Source organism: Venturia canescens, chromosome 3 (genome assembly GCF_019457755.1).
Source record: "Venturia canescens isolate UGA chromosome 3, ASM1945775v1, whole genome shotgun sequence".
Classification (NCBI taxonomy): domain Eukaryota; kingdom Metazoa; phylum Arthropoda; class Insecta; order Hymenoptera; family Ichneumonidae; genus Venturia; species Venturia canescens.
Window position 1 is genome coordinate 8763381 of NC_057423.1, and position 22612 is coordinate 8785992.

Sequence of the window (22612 nt, forward strand, 5' to 3'; positions counted from 1 at the left end):
ATCTCTCAGCGAAAACGAGCGGTTTGCGAGGCGCTAAAATACTCATTCAGTGTCGTTAACTTTAGTGCACCGCGCGAGCTCGCTTATTCTTCTCGTAAATCTTCAATCCGTTGTGGCCAGATTAGCCGATTAAAGCGCCTTTTATCGTCCGTGTACTACCGATCTTCGAAGCCCCCCTCGTATGTATCCGCTTGCGTGGGCATTCTTGCAACTACTTATATCTGTCAGAAGTCAGACTTCCCAGGACCTCTGAGCAGCGAAACAGCACGCGTTCACCAAGACTCTTGGCTCTTTTTCCCATTCGTTTATTCCTCTGCTGCGCTCTGGCCTCTTCGCAACAACTTGGCCTGCCGGCTCCTCTGCCCACTCGTCGATCGCAGTCTCTTCGATCTTTCCCGCGCGCGCGATCTCGCTTTGCAGAATTGTCATAGATCCTTACCGTTATTTCGAGGCGCTTGCAAAGCCTCTGATCCTTCCCACGCACTCGTAAAACGCTCGTTTAACAATCGCGCGACGTGTCTAGCGATCCGATGCTGCGGGCTTGAGAAAATGGGGGATTTCCCATCCGGAAACGTCGCGAGAATATCTCTTTGTCTCGTTGTTCAATGGTTCCGAGATTTATTAGGATCAGAAATCAGGACGCGTTTATATCTTTTCAGGTATGTAAATAAGACTGGAACGGAATTGGTGAGCACTGCGATTCCACCGTGAAATAAATGGACCGACAAATTGGGATCGAATGAGCATTCCCTATTAAGGTATTCCTTTCACGAACTCGAATATTCTACAAATAACTGATTTTTAATTACACTGAAGTAAAAGTGCATGCGAATGGATTGGTGGAATTCCGGTTCAGGTTATCCAACGTTAAATAAATAATTGAAACTTCAATAATCGTTAAATCTATACTCGGAGAAAACGGATTCGTTTTGTATAGTGAGGAATATATCATTTTTCAAGAATTTTCAAACTATTCAGGCACCGATTACAAACAGCACAGTCGTTTTTGAATTTTCCTATTTTTCGTTCCTTGAATTCTAAACGGCTTTATGTGGACAGCAAAAAGTGATGCACGTGAGAACTATATTTAGTTTTGTTTTCGAGTCTTATTCATCGTGTCGGACTAGCACTTACTCATTAGTGGAAATGTATTGTAGATCACAAATTTTGACTGTCAGCACAGTAAATTCTATGATGAATACTGTACACCGAAAACGTGCGACTTTTTCGGACATTTATCACATTATTCAGGGTTGCCCGAGCTTACTTTACAATATCGACACTTCGAGTGACTGAAAACATTTTTTACATAGAGAAAAAGACTCTCGAGTCCTTTGAATAAAAGGTATTGGTCTTTTTACTGTGGTGGATAGAACAATTCTTATTACTGCGCTTCGAACTAATGCTGCAATCCAGATACTATATTTTCGGCCCCGTTTTCTCATGAATTTTTATTCAATAATTCATGTACCGAATAATTATAAATTCTTGATAAATGCTGTCTCACAGATCGGAAAAAATGTGAGGAATCCACAGCGACGATAAGAATAACCGAATGTTTGAAAGAAATATGAACGTTTGGAAAAATGGGAGAAGCAGAAGCTTTTCGTACATGACCGCGTCTTCTCAGAGGGTAGGAATCAGTGCAAATTTCGAGTGTCCCATATATTTGCGCCAGCAAAAATACGGTCATGCGAGAGGAGTACATTAATGACAGTGAAGTTTGCAGCGTTGCAATCGAACGCAGCGATCAAAAAAATAAGTAGAAAAAAATCGAAAAATTACGATTTTTCTTTTCGTTCATTTCGTTGGACTCGAACCTTGCGAATTTCAGTCGAAACGTCATTCACTCATTTCTTGCAAGCCAATGCAATCAAAAGTTCTGTCTCCTCAACCTGTTGCTGCCCCCGAAATTCCACGATCTACAAAAGGCTCGACGAAGTAGTAAGTATGGAACCTCCACGCATTAACAGCCCAATTTTTCATCAGCACCCACTCACGCGTCACTCCGAAGCCCGAAACTCTGCAAGGCTTCGAAAGAGCAGATTGGGACGAGAGCAATGCCCGAATTAATGCGATCGTGTAACGATCTCGCGAGTCCGTACGCGAGTCGGTTATTTCCTGCGATGACGAGAATCGAAGTCGGAGGGAGCAGGCACGCGTGGGCGCGGGATTCGTTGGCACAAGGAAGCTCGTAATATTTTTTTCCTTTTTTTCTTTTGCAAGCAATGAAATTTCTCTGAGATTTGCGGAGAAATATTCATACAATTAGGATTCGCCAGTCTCAGGTTAACGCATCATTCATAATCCGAAGAAACAGCGAGCGGTGGCCTCACCCGACGTTAATTAAATCGCGTTTTATCGATTTCATGTCTCGCGCGTCAAGCACTCCGCGGGAAATGAGCGAAGGGCATATCCCGGAAACGAGAATGGGAACAACAGCCGCGTCGATATTGCCGCGGCTCTGTAACCATAGGAAAAAATGATTTCCTACCGGCGCGCAAGATCGTGAGAAGCCTTCGGGCTTATCCGAGTATTTATTTATTGTACCTCGTCCATATATATTCATCAAGTATCGTAAGATTAAATGCAACGTCGAGTTATTCCACGATTATATGACGTTCTCGATGTTACAAGCTGAGAATGCCAGCAGCCTCTCGCCTGTTCCAGTGCAGCTCCAAGATCCATTATGTGCTTAAGGATCATATCCTGATGATCGTGAGAGGCTTTATAACCAATAGAAATATGTGCGCACGTGCACATTAATGTTAGACACGTTTTACGGAGAAATTCACCGTGCGTGAGCGTTGCCATTGACCGTGGGATCGAACAGCTCAATATTATTCTAACGAATTATGAGAAAACGTGTCTGAGTGACTAATCTGGATGAAAGGCTTCGAATATGCAAAGATTTCGAATTTGGTGATTCAATTAATCGCGAGAAACTTTTTATCACTTTGATTAATGCGCATGCTTCTCGTTTCTGGTTTCTCATTCAAGTTCAACGTTCCTGCACGCCCAAATACGGTTTCGATGGGAGCTTTCCGCGGTTTGATCGTAATCGTTCGAAACTTAGCAATTGGAGTAAAATGCGAAAAACATATTTCTCGAAATCCGAAGGAATATTTTGAACGGTTTTCCTTCAGTCTGATCGAGCTTTCGTCTTGATTCCAGGGATTAAAATCGTTCCACGAAAAATCGATGAAATTGATCGGATGAAACGATTGAACAAACTGAAGCAGAAAATAAAAAAAGGATTTAGGATCCCTTGAAAATTGGAGTCCGAAAGCAATCCACCGAGCTCGGTGTTCTCCGCCAGTTTTTTCCGAAGGCCGATTTCTTCACAACTTTTTCTTCACTCGTTTGTATTCTTAGAGCGTATACACTTTTTCAGTATCCTTTTTCAATGTGTCTGGAAAAATGAAGTGGTGAACGGTCCAGGTTACGCCCTCTCGTTCGACCCGATGCTAAGTGTTTACAAAAGGAGGCTGAAATTACTGTTTCTCGTCGCGCTACGGTTATTGTCTATTGAGCCGCACCGTTCAATAGAGCTCTCGAGGCAATGAGTTCCTCAAAAGAGGCTCGCAGTGACGCCGAGGATAATGATGATGACGACAGTGACGACGACGACGGGGCAGCTTCACTTTCACGGGCCGATGGACGACTATTTCTTTCGTTTCGTTCGGTCAGCTCTTTATCGGCCACTGACACAAAATCGATCGCGCTAGAGAGTCCGTGGCTCGGGATGTAAATGAGGAAAGACCGAGCGAAACATCCTCAGTCGAAGAGCATAAAACGGCTGATAAAAACAAACTTTTAACTCTGAAGATCGCAGATTCGCGTTAAACTTGAAAAACTACTTTTTCTAACATTTCTTTTGTTTCACTTCGTTGCTACTTTCACGCTTTTGATGATTCATTCCAACAAGCGTTGGCTCAACTCCTCATCGCTTCGAACTAAAACGACTTTTTTATTGGAAAAATCTAATAAAAATGCTGACCCGGAGGATACGTCGATTTCGATACGACATATTTCCTTTCCATATTTTTTCCTCGATTTGTGTCTCTAAAGGGAGCGTTTATTGTTCGAAGGATGGCGTCTTTTTCACTCAGGAACTTCCTGCTCTCTCTAAAAAAAAAATTTGTAGAATTTTGAATAGAAATCGTGTCCTTAGGCAGGATCATTGACTCGTTTATGGAATGCGAGCTGAAAAATATTTGGAAGTCCCGAAAAAAGGGAAAGTTGTTTCGAATTTATCGCGAGAGATTCCTGCATGAATAAAAGAAATGTAAAAATCTTTCTCCTCCTTTCTTCCAAGTTCGCTGCTTCCGTGGAATGGTAATTTTTCATAATTTATCTCAGCCTTAAACGACAAAACAGGAACTCCCCAAAGAGACCCACTTGTGTCGTATCGTCTGCGATCTTTTGTCCTACGATTCCTGCTCTTACGTCATGGGCTCTTTTTTGTCAAATATTTTTTATGTAATCGTACTGAAAACACGAAGTGTCTGTATATGAGCGCAGTGGTTATGCAACGAGAATTCCGAGCGTACAAAACGTCGCTGAACGACACTCGTCGTTCCATTTAAAAATCGTATCAAGGCTCGTTCTTTTTTAAAAACGTGTGTCGAGACAAATGCGGTATTTTCTCATGGACGATCATATGTAAATAGTGCAATATTAAACAATCGACGTATAAAAATTTTCCAGCTGTATCCCAAGGTCAAAATACTATTAGTTATTCATCAGACATCGCTCTATGATTCTTCATACGATAATAAATGTTTTTCCGATCGATGAGTCTGCAAACACTTCTTCTTTCTTCGTAACAGTGCTGCTTTATATTCTCTCAGCATTGCTCGCCTTTTATAGATCCCAGCCCCCATGGCCCTGATAATGAGACCGGAATAAAGTATTTTCAAGGTGAAGTGTCCATTGATTTTTCGTTACAAAAAATACATTTGACTACGACACACGTTATTCGTCAGACGCTCCAAAAAAAATGGTCATGTAGAAAAAGCATTTTTTGTTTCATAAAAAAAGACTTGATGCATTACAAAATTAATGTTTTTCGGCTAGAGACCGAATAGCAAAAAATAGCGTGTGAAAAAAAATCAAGACCGAAAAAGTGTTTGAATTTTTTTTATTTCTACGAATAGATTCCAATTGGGCCGGATTAAAAACATTGAATTAAGTGTCGGGATGCAAAAGAACGCGCGAGCCAGACAATTTATTGTCAAAATCCTGGAGATTATTAGCCATAAAGTTACAAAGAAATGCTATCAGAACCTCGGCAAATATATTCTCCCGAGTAGCTTTCCCCCTCGCCTATAATCCGCGACTCTGTTTCGCTACTCACGAGAAAATACGTAAAAAAATGTTTACCGCTCATTACGCGACCGCCGTTGAGCATAACTGCAGTCCTCGCGGGCGGGTGAAGGTGAATGCCGAGGTAAAATACCCCGCTGTTATTTGCACAATTCTCGCTCTTTCGTGAGAATCTCGTTTTTAGTTGTCGCACTATTAAAAGACCCTTAAAAAAGGAACATTTTTCAGAAGCTTTTTTATCAAAACATCTTCAAAATGGAATAATACACGGTGCAAACAACAGGGAAACAAGTTTCCCTCGTGAAAAGAATTTATATTTAAAAAATAATGAATTTTTCATAAACATGAAATACATTTTTTTCAATTTTGAATTAATATTTTTTATATAATTTCACACGATAAAAAATCGATCGGAAATACGTTTATTATATGAAATATGAAGAAACTCGATAGAGCCTCGGGACAAGTACATTGACAGCTCTGTCTTTTTTTTCGTACTGAAATTATATTTTCATTGCACTGAGCACTATTAATGAAAAATTTATATTCAACCCAATAAATATATATCGTATGATTAATATGCTGAAATTGGCAAAATCATCGATTAAATAAATACACGATTCGTATATTTGTATGAATGAAAGTTTAAAATAAAATATATTTTTTCAATACTACATATATTTTAAATATAAATTCATTTCATGGGGTTGTGCCGATCGTTACGAAGGGGAATGGAGAAGGTCGAAGAAGGCGCAGCGATCGAAAAAGTTGTTCGATCGTTTTTATTTCTCGTTATAATTTCAATTGTTCGAATCCTTTGTAAGCCACACACAATGCATATTTCGAGACATCAATCACATAGAAAACAGTTATTTTTCTTAATTCGTCGAACAAAGCGAACGAATATTGTTCGCCATTGAACGAGAGTTTGGACGGAATATCGTTAGAAAATTCACAAAAGCATTGTTATGAAAAAGCCTATAAAATTACAGTAATTACGAGGAAGAGTGAGTGATTAAACCCGAATCTGTCTGCCTCCCCGGCGATCAAAGAGATTCTTTCACCGTAATAATTTTCATTCTCCCTGCACAAACTCGATTCGTTTCGTCTCGTGCATGAGCCACCATGGATAGTTGTCACGTAAATCAATCTTTTCTCACGTTACACAGAAATAGTTTCTCCTCGAATAGCTCATAATAATAATAAAAATAATCATTACACCGATGAATTATACCGGTACGTAATCGACTCAATAATCCAACGACAATTATTCCGTTGTTGCTCACATACGAGTCAGTCCACTGCAATAGCATCGAGAGTTTGAGGTAACAATAATTACGAAGTTCAAACATCATTAAATCATGATGAAGATTTTATCAGGTTCCGTTTAATTAATACTAAAATTGATTCCATCCGATCCATCGTTCGACGAAACTGGTCGTCGCTCCAAATTGACCAAATTAATCGAAAATTAAAGTTAACAATCATTTCCCCAATTACCTTATTTCCCATAATAAAAAACATAATTTGATGATTAAGGGGTTATTAATGATCGTTAAAAATTGGAATAGCTCGACGAAACGTTGCCTGGGAACCCTCCGAGGAAACTCGTTTGCGAATACGGCTTAGTAAAGTAGCAAAAATAAATACTGAGTCAGTCGTACGTAATGCCAAGCTCGTATGTGCGTACGTACACATGCGTCAATTCGTATACACACATGTTCGGAGGTAAGTTCCAACCCACTCCTTCGCGCGATCTAACCGTAATAGGAAGTGCGTGAGCGGCAAGCTTGATCCGCGCGTACTATATTGCACGATTCGATCGACAATGGTGCTCGTTGCTGCACGTTGAATTCATTCAATGATGCTATTACTTTGCATATGGGACGGAGTAGGTAAATAAAAGATCGAACACGCCGCACTAAAGAAATCGAATAATGAACAATATGATCGTGAAAATCGGCGTCGTTTTGTTGAGGATACAACGTTCGAGCCGGGGGAATAGCTTGCACACTTCAGTGTTAAGGTCGTCTCATCGGATGAATGTAGCAGGAGAAGATCACCTCGGGCAAATTAACATAATTAGCCTCGGGGCCTTGAATATTTGCTCGAATTTGATCATTAAGGTTTTTGAACCTGCGCCTGATCCGAGGAAAGGACGCAACGTTAAGGTCACGATTCCGTCGTTCGGACGAGCGTTTTTTTCGAACTTCAGCTCGATCTGTTCATCTCGAAAATCGTTTTTTATTGATTTCAATGAAAAAACATCAAGTTTTGTGTGCTTCGGAAGGAAAATAACGAATAACGATTTTCGCGGTGCAACAGACTCTCGGAGCTGTTACGCAAATGATTTTTTTTCTAACGATCCAGAAATATTAACATTGCAATCGAGCCTCTCGCGTGTACTTTATTTCGTTGAATAATATTGCGTACGATCTCAGAAGTTTTACAGTATAAACGAGTGAATCACAAACGTACTTATATGCGCGAGTAATGATTTAGCGAGTGTGCCTGCTCGATTCCTGAGAATCTCATTCCAACGATAATTGCGCACGGATTGTTTTCACAATCCGTGCGCAAATCGGCCAGTATTGCTCTCCAATTTCCACCTACTCGAAAACCCATTTTAAAAAATCGACAATCTCGTCAGACCCGAAAAAACTGGAGACTTTCGAATTTCAGTGGCTCCATTCGACCGCCATAAGTCTTCAGTTTCACTAATATTATTCCTATCAAAGTCTGCGAGCGCGATTGAAAACAAAGAAAAAACGAGTTGTTGGCGCATGAGAAAGTCTCGAGAGCTTTGATATTATCAGAGGAAACTCTCAAGCTGGTTAACCACAGGAATCGCGCGGCATTAAAACGAAGGGAGGTTGAGAAACGAACCCTCGCGCGCGAGATAAACCGAGAGGAAAGAGGAGGGATGCTGCGCGTGAGAGATTAAAAACCCTCGCGAGATGCAGGAAGAGATCAGTTATTGCACGTGAGAATAAAAATGATAAGTATTCCAGAAATAAAGTATCATATCTCGCGTATGTATGAGTGGAAAAGTAACTCCGGGTCATCGCGAGGTTAAGGGTTGTGCCGCGGGGAGATTTTTTTTCTCGGATTGTGGCGAGCTGCCACTCCGGAGCGTTCCTCGTACCGCAAAAGGCCCGTTTACTGGCACACGCGAGCCCTAAATCACGTCAATCCTTTTCAAACGCGTACGCACCGCCTGAATGTTTAAAAAGCACATATAAGAGCAGCAACGACTAACGAAAGGAAAAATATGCAACGCGCCTTTGAGCGAGCAGGTCATCGCACAGTCGAGCAGGTCATGCCGGAAGAAACTTACTTAATCTACCTCCTTGCGAGACGTTTCAGACGATCGCGATCTCCGAAATTGAGGTCAATTAACGGTCCCAGAAAACAACTATTTTGTCCAAGGATCTTTTAATAGTGGGAAACAGAAACGAAACACTGGCCCAATCTTCCTTATGAAATTTTATCCAACGAAAATATAATTTACTAGAAATATTTCAACCGACGACCGATCGACGCTCTAGAGAAAAAAAATCCAAAAACATTTCTCCATACTGAGAGAACAAAATTGTTGCAACAACTAAATGTCTTTAGTTAATATTTTTGTCGCTTGATCTAACTAACATTCGCTTGCGATAAATAATAGTTTATTTATCCCAATCGCCAAATTATTGTTCATGTGAATTGACTGAACGAGTGAGACCAAATCTTTTGTTCGAAGAACTCGAAACATTTGTTTATTTCTACTTAATTCAGATAGACTTTTATCATATATTTATTTGAATATGAAATGATGAAGTATCTAAACGGTTTTGTTGAGAATGATAAATATTCAGCAAATCGAATCATACTGGTCAGTTCATTACGACCCGAAATTTGTCGAAATTTATTATTATTATATTGGCCAACATGATTTGTGGAAAATAATAAATAATTCTGACAGTCGGATTTTTCTTCGTGTGGCTTAACTAAATCTTATCGATGACGAATCAAATCAATTGTCCATGCAAATGTCTACCTCGAAAAAAAGTTCAGTATATTTGGTGTATAATTTAGTTTAACGGATTTGCTTATTCGCCTGATCAAACACTTGATTTTCTTTATCTCAATCGTTGGTACGAAAAACTTTTTTTGTATGTATTCCCAGTTTTCGGATGCATCAACTAAGCGTTATTGATAATCAAAATAATGAATATTTTCTCACTGGATTTATGAATGATTACAAATTATCAATCGAAACTGATACGCCTAGAAAAAAATGTTTGTCGAACAGATTTCTTTTCTGTTGAAATCTTATTCAAATGGAATTGAAAAGGAAGAAAAAAAATGGAAAAAATATAATTGAGCGAGAATTTTCCCCTTCAATTAAATGGGATTTCGCTCACTGAACTGATTTGATTTGAATATTTACAGAGTACTTAAGAGGGCGATAAATGATTCGTAAACAAATTCAGTGACGAAAAAATTTGTTTTGACTAATGATTATGAGGCACGTAAAGATTAGACAGTCTATTGAGTTCGCAGAAAGTGAAGAAAGCAGCAGCTTCCTCCAGTTGAGTCGGATGGCACAGCGGAGAGTCAGCCGCGATCGAGAGGAAATAAAAATGCCTTTTTACGTAACTACGTCAACGTATTTGATCATATATAAAAGAAAGAGAGAAGAAGACGAAGAAAGAGGCGAAAAAAGTAGTCAGGTTCGTGTAACAGATCGCGCGGGTTTTACGGTCGTAAGAGTGCGTTGTCCTTACTTGGATCACGGGCGGTCTTGATCGGAATAAAACGACGACCCGGCGAGCGCGCGCGCGGGCCTTGCCGATCTCGCGCGCCGATCCGATCATTAATCGCTAAAACTTTCGCTGCTCTTGCTGTCGAGTATTCGCGTTCCCGCCGCGTGTTAACGTGCGGGAGTGAGATCAGCGATTATTATCTCAATATTCTCTCTGTGTATCATTTTTTTTTATTTATCTTTCTCCGCACACACACACACAAACACACATTTGTATAGAGTTTCGATATTATGGCGATACTGTAGTTATAGAAAATCCCATAAAATGTATGAAGTCTGAAACTGGAGCACGAGCTGCTCTCTGTAACGCCACAAAGCCATATAAACGAACAGCTATTTTTTTTCGAAAAAGTAACAACACTTTCCTACGTTTTTTTTTCACAAGAAAGCTACGAAAATTCAGTGATGAGTTTCCAACAACGAAATACTCGTCGAACTTTCATTCGACGTTTCATATTAAAAAATGAATTTCTGCATCCAAAAACGTTGAAATTCGTTCAACATTTGGAGATCGAGGAATTTTGAAAATTAGTGATAAACGATCGAGCGAAAGAGAGTCCCGATTTGCCGGCTTGCTTCGATCGAAAATTGTACCACGCTCGGAGTCACTCTTCGAGTGCAAAGTCATTTAAATGTTGGATGATGAATTTCAATGAAACTTATGAAAAATCGTAATAATAGGACGATTTTAACAGTGGCTTGGGTTCGACTTCGAAAAGCGAAGGGAAACGAAAATTCCGTTGAATTTTTTTTTTAATTGATGGAGAACTTGAGGGTATACGAATGGGAGAAAATTGACGAAAAGAAATAAAAATTCGAGCACGTTAAAACGACGGAGTTAATGAGACGAAGATTAACGAGAAAAAAGACGAATAAACGTTCAAACAAATGAATAAATAGTGTATAAATTACGATAAATATCAAGAAATAAGTGAATAACTGAACAAATACTGTCTGCGGTATGCGAATATCCATGCATAGAAATGTTTCTTTCACCCTCGACACGATCGAAGCGAGTCGCGGCGACGCAGACACCGGCTCGTTTTACTCTCACATAAAGAGAGCTGAGAGCTGATAGAGTAACTAGAAGCGCGTGGAGATCTTTTGCCGGCTTCGGCATTTTGGCGTGACTAATTGTTGGCGAAAGACACACTCGTTTTTCTGTGGTATCGTGACGTGCGCACGTGTGTTCACGTATGCCCGAGTTTGCATTCGAATTCTCCATTGAAATCCTCGCAGAGAAATCACTCTCGTTTTATTTCCAGTGTGGACTGTTAAATTTCGAAATGATTGCTCTTTCGTTATTTCGAAAACGCGAGGATTTCCTATGTCCCTCAACAAAACTACCAAGTTCAAAGTTCCCTCGGGAAAGAAAAAACCCATAGACGAGTCTGACGTGAAAAAGATCGTACCACTGTCGCGCTGAAAACGACGATAATCCTCGCAGCCCTCAGCATGTTGAGCTCTTCCGCTCACGTGCGTTGTCCGGCTTCGTCGAAATGTCAAATTTTCTTTGTTTCAAACAGACGTTCCGCACCGAACGAAATCGAGTAATGAAAGCTTCATCGAAGAAAAAAACAATTCGACGTCACCGAGTCTCACTTTATTTTCGAACTCGCCTTTTCATTAGAATTTCCCCGAATGTCACGTGTCAAATGTCGCGATGAAAAACTTCAAAAAAACCATTTAATCGAGACCATGAGAACTCTGCGCGTCGCGAGTTCCGCCGTCGGTTCGGAAGGCTCTTTTCGTAGTCTCCGGCGAGAAGAGCTCGTCGAGGATGCAATACCGAGACTGCGAGAGGATCGGACAAAACAAGCGCGAGTTTCCTCGCGGTTCCCTCAGTGCTATCACACTCGACGACGACGAGGAGGAGAGTCGGGTGGGTCTCCACCTCCGCCGCGCGAGTCTGCTTAGTCTGCTGGCTCCTCTCGCTCTTGACTCGGATTATAGATATAGACGAAGTTGTTGCTCGAGTGACTTCAATGCCTCCCGCTTCGTCTCCGGAGCAGAGCGTCACTCGCAAGAAGATGACCGCGCGCTCGCGCGGTACGAAATGGGCAACGAGCTGAGAATCGCATCGGCGGCGGAGCGATTGAACCGCGGGACGAAAAAATCCATTGAACAAAAAAATAAGAAGGCAAAAGAAAAACGAAGAAGAAAAGTTGGCATGATGCATGAGGAACACGAGTGCACTCAATCTTCCATTATTTTCGCTCTCTCCGTGCGTGTAATCCGCCGCAGAATCTCGACCTATTTCACCTCCGAGGAACAAGGACCGCGAGGAAATATATAATATACAAGGAGGAAAATATAAATGAGAGAAATAAAGGCGAGGGACGTGAAGCTTTTACGAGCTTTGTCTATACGGAAAGCAGAAGATATCCGCCGCGGTATAAATCTTCGTATACATACAGTGGATAACCGCAGAGGTTATGAAGGTGATTTTAGCGAAAGAGCTCGCGCGCCCGTTGGACAAAAGTACCGCGCCGCGTAGATTGAAATAATGAGTTGGTTTTCGTAGAAACTCGAGACTCGGGTGCGGTTTGAATGCTGTTAATTCAGGATCAAGCCTCGGATTCGTCGCGACAAAGTAACTCCGTCGTTAAGACACACGCTCGTCCCATTTCTTTGTCGCTCCGAAGAGCTGCAGAAGTGAGGATTCCCTGTGAAGATACAAAATCGCTTTTAAGGAGAAAGAACCGATGCTCGAGTCTGCGAAATCCTGAACGCGAAGAGTTAACACCGTTTCTACTGTACTCGTTTTACTTTAAGTAGATTTTGTAGTACGAGGATATATATTTATCGAAGGTTCGAGGAGCCGCGCGAGGGAGCATCTCGAGAAATGCAGAAAGTCCAGCAGGAGAGGCGAGCACGTTAAGCGTACAAGAAAAGGTGCATGTACGCACACACGCTTTTATAAATAGCAACAAACTTGCACGTGACGCAGTTATTATCGTTTCTCGTACTTTGCCATTTTCTCATTCTCCGTTAGCCGCCAGAAAGATTGCAAATGTACGTGGCGTATAGTGGACAAAGGGCGGTCTCCGTGTCAGAAAGATTTACAAACGTGTTAAATCCACGGGCCATCAAAACTCACTCGCAATTCCGTGGCCTCTGCTCAAACTCTGGCCTTATTTTATAAGTAGGCAAGTCGAATCTTAACAGCTCGTTTAGTCGGGCGACAGAAGTGAACCAGCGAGGTACACAGCGTCGTGGGGGAGGCAAATTATTGCGATAGTCCAACCTCGTTTACGTTCGTTCAAATGAGACAGGAGACCAAAAAAACCAACAAAAAACCAAGTAAGAACAAGCCGAGTGCGTTACGTGTCAAAGCACATTCGAGCTCCCAAAGCCACTCCAAAACACTTATTTTTATTCATGACACGTGTCTCCAGTCAAGTCGACCACGACGCGTGACATTGGAACGTCGATAATCGCTTTGTTCTTCTCCCTTTTCTAACGTTGTTACCTGTCCATCGCGGCGTAATTTCTACTGATAGCTGCTACTCCCGACTCGTCCGAGCAGCAGACACGTTCCATCTAATGGCAGACACGATCCGGTGCGATCGAATCGGTTCTTTTCCCACTTCGCAACCGAATTTTCTGTCACGAATGAAAGTTCTCCAAATTTTTTTAGAAATCCTCACGAGTCTGTTTCGTACTGCGGGTTTCAAGGCGTTCGATGACGTGGGAATTGCTCCGAGAAATTACGATCTATTTCGTCCAATTAGCTTCGCGAATATAATACGTCCTGCTTCTATATTGAACAGTTTCTTTACTTTCTATCGCTCTTTCAGACTATAGCCAACGAGAGAGCGACTCGCTAAGGGGGTTTTCACAACATTCAAATTCTTCTTGGGATCTCCATCATCGGTTTATTCGAAATGCTTTTATCGAGACTCCTTCGAATCTCGTCACGATCCTTCTATTCGAATAAGTCGTTGGCTCAAATTACGATTCTCAAGTTATTCCATCTTCACATGTCACAGTGACAGCTCGTCGGTCATTCCCAATTCTTCGCTCTTTCCAAGTGGTCAATACGAAAAAAATTAATCGAAGGACAATTATTTTTATTGAGCTTCGTAAAAAATCAAATTTTTTTCAAGCTTGAGAAAATTCTCGATAAAAAATCATGTTTTATAGATTATTTACATCTTCAAATTCATCGAAAGGTTCGAACGATTTTCACGTTCGTTTCGTCCTCAATTTTGCACGCTATTAAACCTCCAGTTCTCTGTTTAACTGTCCTTTGAATAATTTCGAATGATTTATGCGTCTTCTCGAATAATTCATTTCATCCCGACCTCCTTCGGAACGATTTTCAACCTGTTTTTATGCTCGCATTCCGATTGTTTGAGGTCGATAATAGTCCTGAGGATTTTCGAGTCAAAAATCAGTTCTCGTCGTGCTCTCGTATCGGTACTCGCCGATAGCTCTTAATTTATTCATTATCGCGTCTGCGGTTGAGGTAAGAATTGATAAATAATAATAAAAACAGCGTGCTTCGTTGAAGATTAATCGTAATGAAATACGCATCACGAGAGCGAAGTGTTTCACGTATTGCGCTTGAATATTTACGGTAATGAACTTTTATTCTTATTAAGGCCGTTCTCCGGAGCTATGGAATTTGTGTGCGTATAAGGATTAATTCCCCCGTGCATTTGTGCGCATGTAAATGAGCGAATAAAGAGCGCGCTTTCGTGTGCATGTGTTGAAGACCGGAGCGCCGAGGAGCGTTTTTATTCGAGCTATTAATCGCGCCAAGTACCGAGTTCAAAACGCCTCACTGTTTTTGGAATCGCCAACAATTTCATTCGTAATTAATCGAAGGCGGCGATTGATGTTGGACGAATTGCAATATAAAATCGCGTCACGATACCGCCGCCGCTTTTCCTGCGATGAATATTCCGTGAGTCAGAGCCGTTAAATTGTACAGATTCGTAAGTTACGTTTATAGGAAAATCGAAACGTACACGCGGCATCGAGTTTTTCATTTTTTCATTCGTCATCGAATTCTCGATTGTTTTGAATGTTTTTTCGATGACACAATGTCCGATGTTTCAGCGTCAGTAATACTTGTGACGTGAATAAATTACGCATTAAGGAGTCAAGAAAAAAGTTCTTTTCCGGGATTCGCGGTTCAATGGTAATAAAAGTTTCACTGAATTTCCATTTTTTTGCCATTTTTTGTGAAACTCATTTTTATCCATGCTATATCGTTTTACATTTTTATCACTCGAGCCCGTGAATTACGTAATTTATCAATGATTTATCATGAAACATTTTCATAATGAAATGCGCGTTCGAAAGACTGAAATTATTATTGCGGCAAATCACGCGATCTTCGGAGGCAAGAACGAAAGAGACCGGAAGCTCTCGATCCATCCTTTTTCCGATTGCACACTAAATCGTGAAAAAGAATGGAGAACCCGCTGCGGAGAGAGAAAGAGACGCGCGCAGCGGGATTATAAAATAACAGAAGAAAACCGAAAGTAAAATGGAAAAATTGTGTGAAGCCTTCTCGCGAGGAAAAAGTCCTCGAAGATTGTCCCAGCAAGATTGTACTCTTGATTTGCAAAGCCCCGCGTGGGAGCGTGCCCGATTCCTCCTCTTCGAGAGTTCTTCTCTATCGTACGACATATCTGTATACATGGACAAAAGCCTTTCTATGCAAAAGTGACTGTTCGGTTTTTGAAATAATGTGCCTTAATTTTTCGCTGCTTGTAGAAAATAGTGTCAATTTATTTATGCAGAAAAAGCCTGCTCAAAATCTTCAAAGATATTTCCTGTCACATTTTTTTAAGTGCACGTTCATTTCAGTTGGAAAATCAGTGAACAAAATTTTTCTTACATTTCGACAATTCTGAATCGCATTCGTTTGAAAATTTTTCATTTCCTTGATGGTCTCAGCAGTGCAGAAAGCAATGCAAGTTTATTGCACCAAATTTTCACTGCATTATCTCACTCGACATTTGAATTTCAAAAATCACTATTATAATTCAACGCTTTTTTTATAGTTTGAGAAATTTTATGAAATTCCGGTTGCAAAGGCTTCCGTGGAACGGCCCATACGTAAGAAAATCTATATCTGTACATTTCTCGTTGTACAGAACAAGACTCGTTACACATGTTACTGTATGCGAAAGAATACTCGCGATAGTCTGAGTACTTTATTCTCTCTGCTCAAACAAAAGGAACGAGACGCGAGAGCTCGCGATTTTTGCCACAAGCATGCGTTGTCCCTCGAGGCAGAACGACTCACGCGCGTGTAAATTTGTATTTAAAACTGCCACATTCATGAAACGTAAATAAAAGAACAAATATTTTGGACAGAAAAAATCCACTTCGATTGGCTATAAAATATTTTTTTACTCTAAACGAAATTTCAAAAATCAATAATTCGATTTCTGGATGCTCCGTGCATTTTGTGCTTCAATTTTTTTATCGTTGATCCTCCGAAATATAAATTCTTTTTCACACTCAACGATTTTATGTCAAATCTTTCAATTCGAATTCGAAGATTTTACGTTTTAGCGAAAATTTCAATAATTGTGGCTCCTTTTCAACAAACCTTTTTGTATACCTTTTTTTTACCTTTTTTGTTTACTGCTCATATACACGCACGTGCGTACATCGTTATAACACATTTACGCGCACTTCACCACTATAAATACTAATACACAGGTAAACCTTTTACACACCAAATTGCTTTCACTTTTACGATCCGAGGAGGCACTACTCTGATGCCTCGAGATCAACAGCAGTGTAACGAGAGAGGCGCCTGTGAAAGGTGTGCGGCAGTGTCTGTGTGCTCGCATTTTATGATTCCAGACTCTCATTCTTCTAACGGGAGGGAATTCATTCTCGATTTCTTTGACCCTCGGCAAACATTCGATTCATTGCGTCCTTCTGCTTCGAGAGAATTTCGAACGTTCGATTATATCGGTTGCGGGGTACCGGATCGATCGAAATTTTATCGAGTTGAATTATTATTTCTATCTCCATTGATTTCTCAACCGGTCCAATGTGTGGTTTACCAAACACTTCTGATCGCCGATCGATGATTTTCGTTCTTGATCCACCTTTCGATTCGATATCATCATGCTGCGTCAAATTTGGCAGCAGTCAAGCAATCAAAATATTTAAATAAACAAATGTCTGCCATAATTCAGTGTGAAAAAAAAGTTTAACATTTTTCTCGTCTTTCAGACTTTGAGCTCAGGTTTATTGAATTTGTCAGGAGCGCTACGAGCAATTTTTATTTTCGAACAACCTCGTCGATGGGAATCAAATAATAATTGCTTCTCGGCTAGAAAAATGTCTTCAATCGATTCATCAGTTCATGAATTTCAGGATTGATGGTGAAAAAAATAGCAAGCATTGACGATAGAATTTCGAGTGGGAAAGGATCAGAGACAAAAGTGAATTTTTTTCGTATTTCTGACTCTGCAAAAGGGCTAAGGGCATGAATGACTTTTGGTTTTATGGCTTGGTTATTTACGCACAGATATTGCCATGCGGTATATGGTGTTTCTTGCACAGGAGGCCTCACTACAATGGCAGTATATTTTCGCTCGTATGTCGTGTGCTACTTTCAGTAAGTTTTTCTCTCTCGCTCTCGCCATCGCTCTTTTATTCCTTCACTTGGACGTAGCGCCGCTGTATAACTGTATCGGGAGAACAGCGTCCCAACGGACAATCCTTTTGGCGCTCTTAAGGGTGTGTCACTTTCCGTTTGTGCAAGGATACAAGCGCGTTTACGTGTGGGCTTCGTTCGTGCATCGAGGTGCGTACGGCGATGTGTGCGAACTCAACACTCTTTCGAAACCCACACGCACTGCTCGAGCCTTTATATTTAAAAAATAAAAAAATGAATGAAGAGAGGAGAGAAAAAAGTCTGAAAGCGAGAACTAAAAGATGGGGAATTTGTCAAAAATATTTTGCAAAATATTCACGTTTTTATGGGCAGTTGATTTTCAATGTTTCGTCGAGGTACATTGAAGATATTTGTTGAAAAATTTGGAGGCTTTTTTCTACTCGAAAAATATCATTTCGTTTGAGGATAATTCCATTCGATTCGTAAACTGCTTGGAGTAACGATGAAAAACGTTAAATGGGAATGAATAATTTTTTATAAGATTCCTCCGCAAAAAGTGGAAACAATAGATTCTCTCAACGAGTGCGAGGGTTTTCGCGGTCCCTCAGGGACGTCAAATTCTTGCGATTCCTGGGAGGATTAAGGACGACGATACAAGTCGGAATTGTTTCTCCTCTTTTTTAACTCTCCCCCGGCCACTATTGCTCGTCTTGGTAGGAAAATATTCTCTTTCACCACAAATGACGTTATTTTATGCAAATTATTTCGCTAAGCCGTAAAGCGCCGCGAGGATACCGCCCTAAGACGCGCTGTGTCCAGCACATTTCAACTTTCCTTTTATTTCTCTTCGAATAATCTTCATTTCATCAGGAGGACCGAATTAAATTGGGGATTTAAACGGATCTCTGTCAAATTTGTGGGTCACGTGGGCGATTTTTCAGGCTGATAAAAATTCCGATAAAAAACCTAATGTTTTTCTCAGTCTTTGCGGATCTCTGGCTGCCCCTCCTTCCAAGTTTCCGGATGGGAGAATAAATTTTCCCTGAAAATCCTTCGCAGACGCAATCATTTTGACATTAGCTCAACTCGAAGTATTTTATTTGCAATTGAAGTCGTAAAACGCGATCGTAATGTCATTAGTTCACCGGCAGCTTGGATGTAGTGCGTTGCACTCACCGGATATTTACGAAAATTTGCTCATCTTAAGGTAGATCATGCCCGTAGGCATCGTATTTTATAGTTGTCTAAATTGGATCGATTTTTACATCCTAATTAAAGATACATAATCACTTTAAATTAATTCGACATTGTAAATCAATTTTTTCAACTCATCTTTTGCCGAATGAATTAATCGCGGATCCATCACTGACTGAACCCCAAATTTCATTCGTCCCTGGCGAAAATACTATAGTTTTTTATGTCAAAAATCACTTTAAAGAAACACAAAGGGATCGAGAAAAAAGTGTTGATTAAAAGACAGAAAGCTGTGACAGGAATGTGCCAACCAAGAAGAAACAAAATGCCGAAATAAGCAAATGTGAGGTTATGCGAGCGCTCATTACCAATGTCGTTCAACCTTTAACGTAAAATATCTTTATTACTAGTAAGACAATCGTCTCGAATTTTTTCCCAAATCTTCATTAAATACTTCATTATTATTGTCCACTTTTCCACGAACTTCGTAAGAAGCGTTCGTTCGTTATGTGGAAAGATAAACGATTTTTTACGCATAGTCCCTATACTTATTCATATTTAAGCACGTTTATCTGAATAACTAATAAGATGAACCCTTCAAAATGTGTGTCGACTAGCCTTTTAAACTCTGTGTAAATTTCAAGACTTTCTTGAGAAAATCGTTTCGTGTATGAACTACCTTAAATTATCCCCTCGAATTATAGTCTCAGAATAAAATGAAAAAGAAAAGAAAACTTGAGAATCGGTAACGCGACGGATGTAATCTTCGGATAATATGCATGCGCACACGTGAGAGCAAATAACACATTTGTCAGGCCCTCTCGTTGGCATTGCTCGCGTCCGGAGTCGATTAAGTTTACGACCTTGGTTTGTTGCAACGATCATACGGCTCCTCTTTATTCTAACGCTTCCCCCACCCCTCAACAAACCTCGGTTAATAACCGCGCCAATTATTCTACCACTTGCGTGACACTCAATTTATTTTCAATGTCGCTATGTACCACCCGTCATTAAAATTCTCGCAGACTGTATAATTCATACCACGTCGCAGCTTCCTTCGTTAGTCAATCTTATTTTTTCAATGATTATCCTCCCAATTATATTTCGAAGCTTTACAGTTTTTTAGCGCACTCAACAAAGAGCTGTGACCAATCAATGTTTCTCGTGTGCAGATGTTTTTTTTTCATCAGCTATAATAATTCATTAAATTTCACAAAAAACGACATTCGTAGTTGTTTTTCCTTGCAGTAATGGGCACTCAGTTACTTCCTACTTTTTTGTGCTTTTCCAGATCTAATTGAAAAATTAGCCTCTTCAATTATTTTTAAACTCGCGAAGAAAAACGTTTCGAGTTATTGCAACGATGAATCTTTGGAAAATCACTTGGTCAAAACGTTGAGAATCATTATTTCTTCGCTGAAAACATTGTCATCGATTTATCTCAGTTTATATTCGAATCGACTGACTGAGCTCATACTTTATTCGTTCGATTCCGCGACGAGGAAAGATTTTCAGGAAGAACGTCACTCACCAAAACAATGAGCCAGTATTCCATGATTGAATCTCCAAATTTTCTCAGTCACCTGTCATCGATCGATTTTCTTTTACGAATAAAAATAAATAAGAAAACTTGAGACGAATCGCTCCACTCTCCTGTCCCAGGAAACACACGCACTTGAAAGTTTGGAAAAATGTTGAAAATCACTAAAAACACGTTTGTAAGGACGAGGATTGTGGGATTTGACAATTCGACAGTTCGATTGGAAGGCACGATTGAAACTGATCGAGAGATTCTCGGTCAATGAGAGTTGGCTGTCTCGACGTTGTTAATCGTAACCGAAGCTAACAGGGATGGCGAAACCAACACACACACACAGCTCGAGAGTCGCATGAAATGCGTATGGACCACAGAACTTACATAAAATGCTAATGAAAGTAACAGCTTCGAGGAGAGAAAAAAAGAAATCAGAATAATAGAAAAACAAATGTGACATCAACATTTTTATCACAAACGATAATGACAAATAAATAGTGGGGATCGTGAAGTTTTAGATGGGAAATAAAAAATTTACGGGGGCCGATAAATTGGCGGACCATAAGAGCAGCAAAAGGGGCCCAACGTGAACCATTTACGTCGCGACGTTAACGCCTTCGCAGTTTTCTCTGTCTCACTTCATTTCAAAGTCGAATCCAAGGTCCTGAAGAAATATTTATTCAGGGCCTCGATTTATTATCGCTTCATTTTTTTCCTGTGACGTATTTGATTCACCGTTTCGCGAAGCACTCTGATTGATCGATCTTTATTAGGAGATCGCGACTCCCCGGAAATGAGTGAGCAGTATTTTAGGGAAAATGGAACTAGGGGAAATCGTAATTGGAAAAATTCGCAGGGAGAAATCGAAATGAAAGTTTTAGTCGACTAACTTTTCGGTACTTCCTTGCCTTGAACAATTGACCGGTTCGAAACTGCTTCTGCTTTAATGAAATTCGAGAATAAACAAAAATTTTTATCGCGAAATAAAATCAGCAATTCTTGCTGTAACGAGATTTTCATCTTCATTTTTTGTTCGCTTTTGATGTAAAATCAGAAAATGTATTCTGATTTTAAAACATGAAACAATTAAGTGATTTCGATCGCCAGAAATTCGCTCGAGTTTCCTTTCCTACGAATCCCACGCTCGACTCCTCTTATGGCAATGGCTACATTGTAAATGTACCCTGTAACATATCCCTCGATAAATGATGAGTGAAGGAGGAACCCGAGAGAAAAAGAAGAAGAGAAAAATGGAGAGAATAAACGAAGAAACTGTAACTGTACCCAAAAGTCACTTCCTCATAGGCCAGCAATCTCATTCTGTCATCCGAGCCTGTTTCAAACCACCTTCGCAAATCAAAGTTCGTTGACTTCGAACTCGCCTGAAAGTTTTGTAGGAGGAGGAGGTGGAGACGATAATGAAAAATTGTAAATTCGTAGGATTTACCCGTGAAACGTAACGGTGTATTAGATAGGCGAATGACTTTTCTTCGTAATGCTCGTAAACGTGTATTTTTCTCATGTAAATAAGCCTGCGAGTGATTCTGAAAACAATATAAAACTCGAGAACTTTTTTGTCATTATTTTCGAACGTATTTCAACTTTTTTCTGTGCTTAAAACGTCCCAACTTCGAAGTTCATTTTCACTGTTAAAATGTATAAATCACATGAGATTTTACTGAAATAATTCCCAAGTTTTCGATGGAATATTTTTACATTCATTGCAAACGATTCACTTCAAATGAGACGGTACCAAAAAACATTTGCAACCGTTTTTATTTCGGCTCGAACGATTACCGAAAGTACAAATTACAATTCAGAGAAAGCAAATTAAACAAAAGCTTTAAGGACTCGAGCGTTTCCCTTCGTATTATTTCACTTCAAATATACCCCCTTAAATATAGAGCGTAAGTGCTCGGTCCTTGTCAGTGCTCAGAGAAATTATTAATTATACGCTCGTGTGGTAGAAAACCTATGAATGTAAAAAGGCACGTTATTTGGACGGAATATCGTGAAGAGCAAAATATCGCTTAGGGTGTTTTATTTCTGTTAACCGCATTCGTAAGAGCCCTTAACTGGCGGTGATTTGAATGCTCCATGCAGCTCGCTTGCGAAACAATTGGTGCTCCCTTTTATAGTTATGTTC

General features: G+C 40.2%; 2 protein-coding genes across 3 annotated transcripts in view; one reads left to right on the top strand and one right to left on the bottom strand.

The window, feature by feature from the left end:
• LOC122407446 (uncharacterized) overlaps positions 1–20688 on the bottom strand; it is a 28906-nt gene extending 8218 nt beyond the window's left edge. Inside the window, exon 1 of one of the 2 annotated variants that reach the window (XM_043413658.1) lies at positions 20464–20688. In XM_043413658.1, coding sequence (XP_043269593.1) covers positions 20464–20487 — 24 coding nt within the window. In that variant the 5' untranslated portion in view covers positions 20488–20688. Of the gene's footprint in view, positions 1–11550; positions 12005–20463 lie in introns of those variants that run through there. The other variant, XM_043413657.1, reaches the window with a different exon arrangement.
• dib (Cytochrome P450 302a1, mitochondrial) overlaps positions 1–22612 on the top strand; it is a 41951-nt gene that overhangs the window by 8586 nt on the left and 10753 nt on the right. The window lies entirely within an intron of this gene.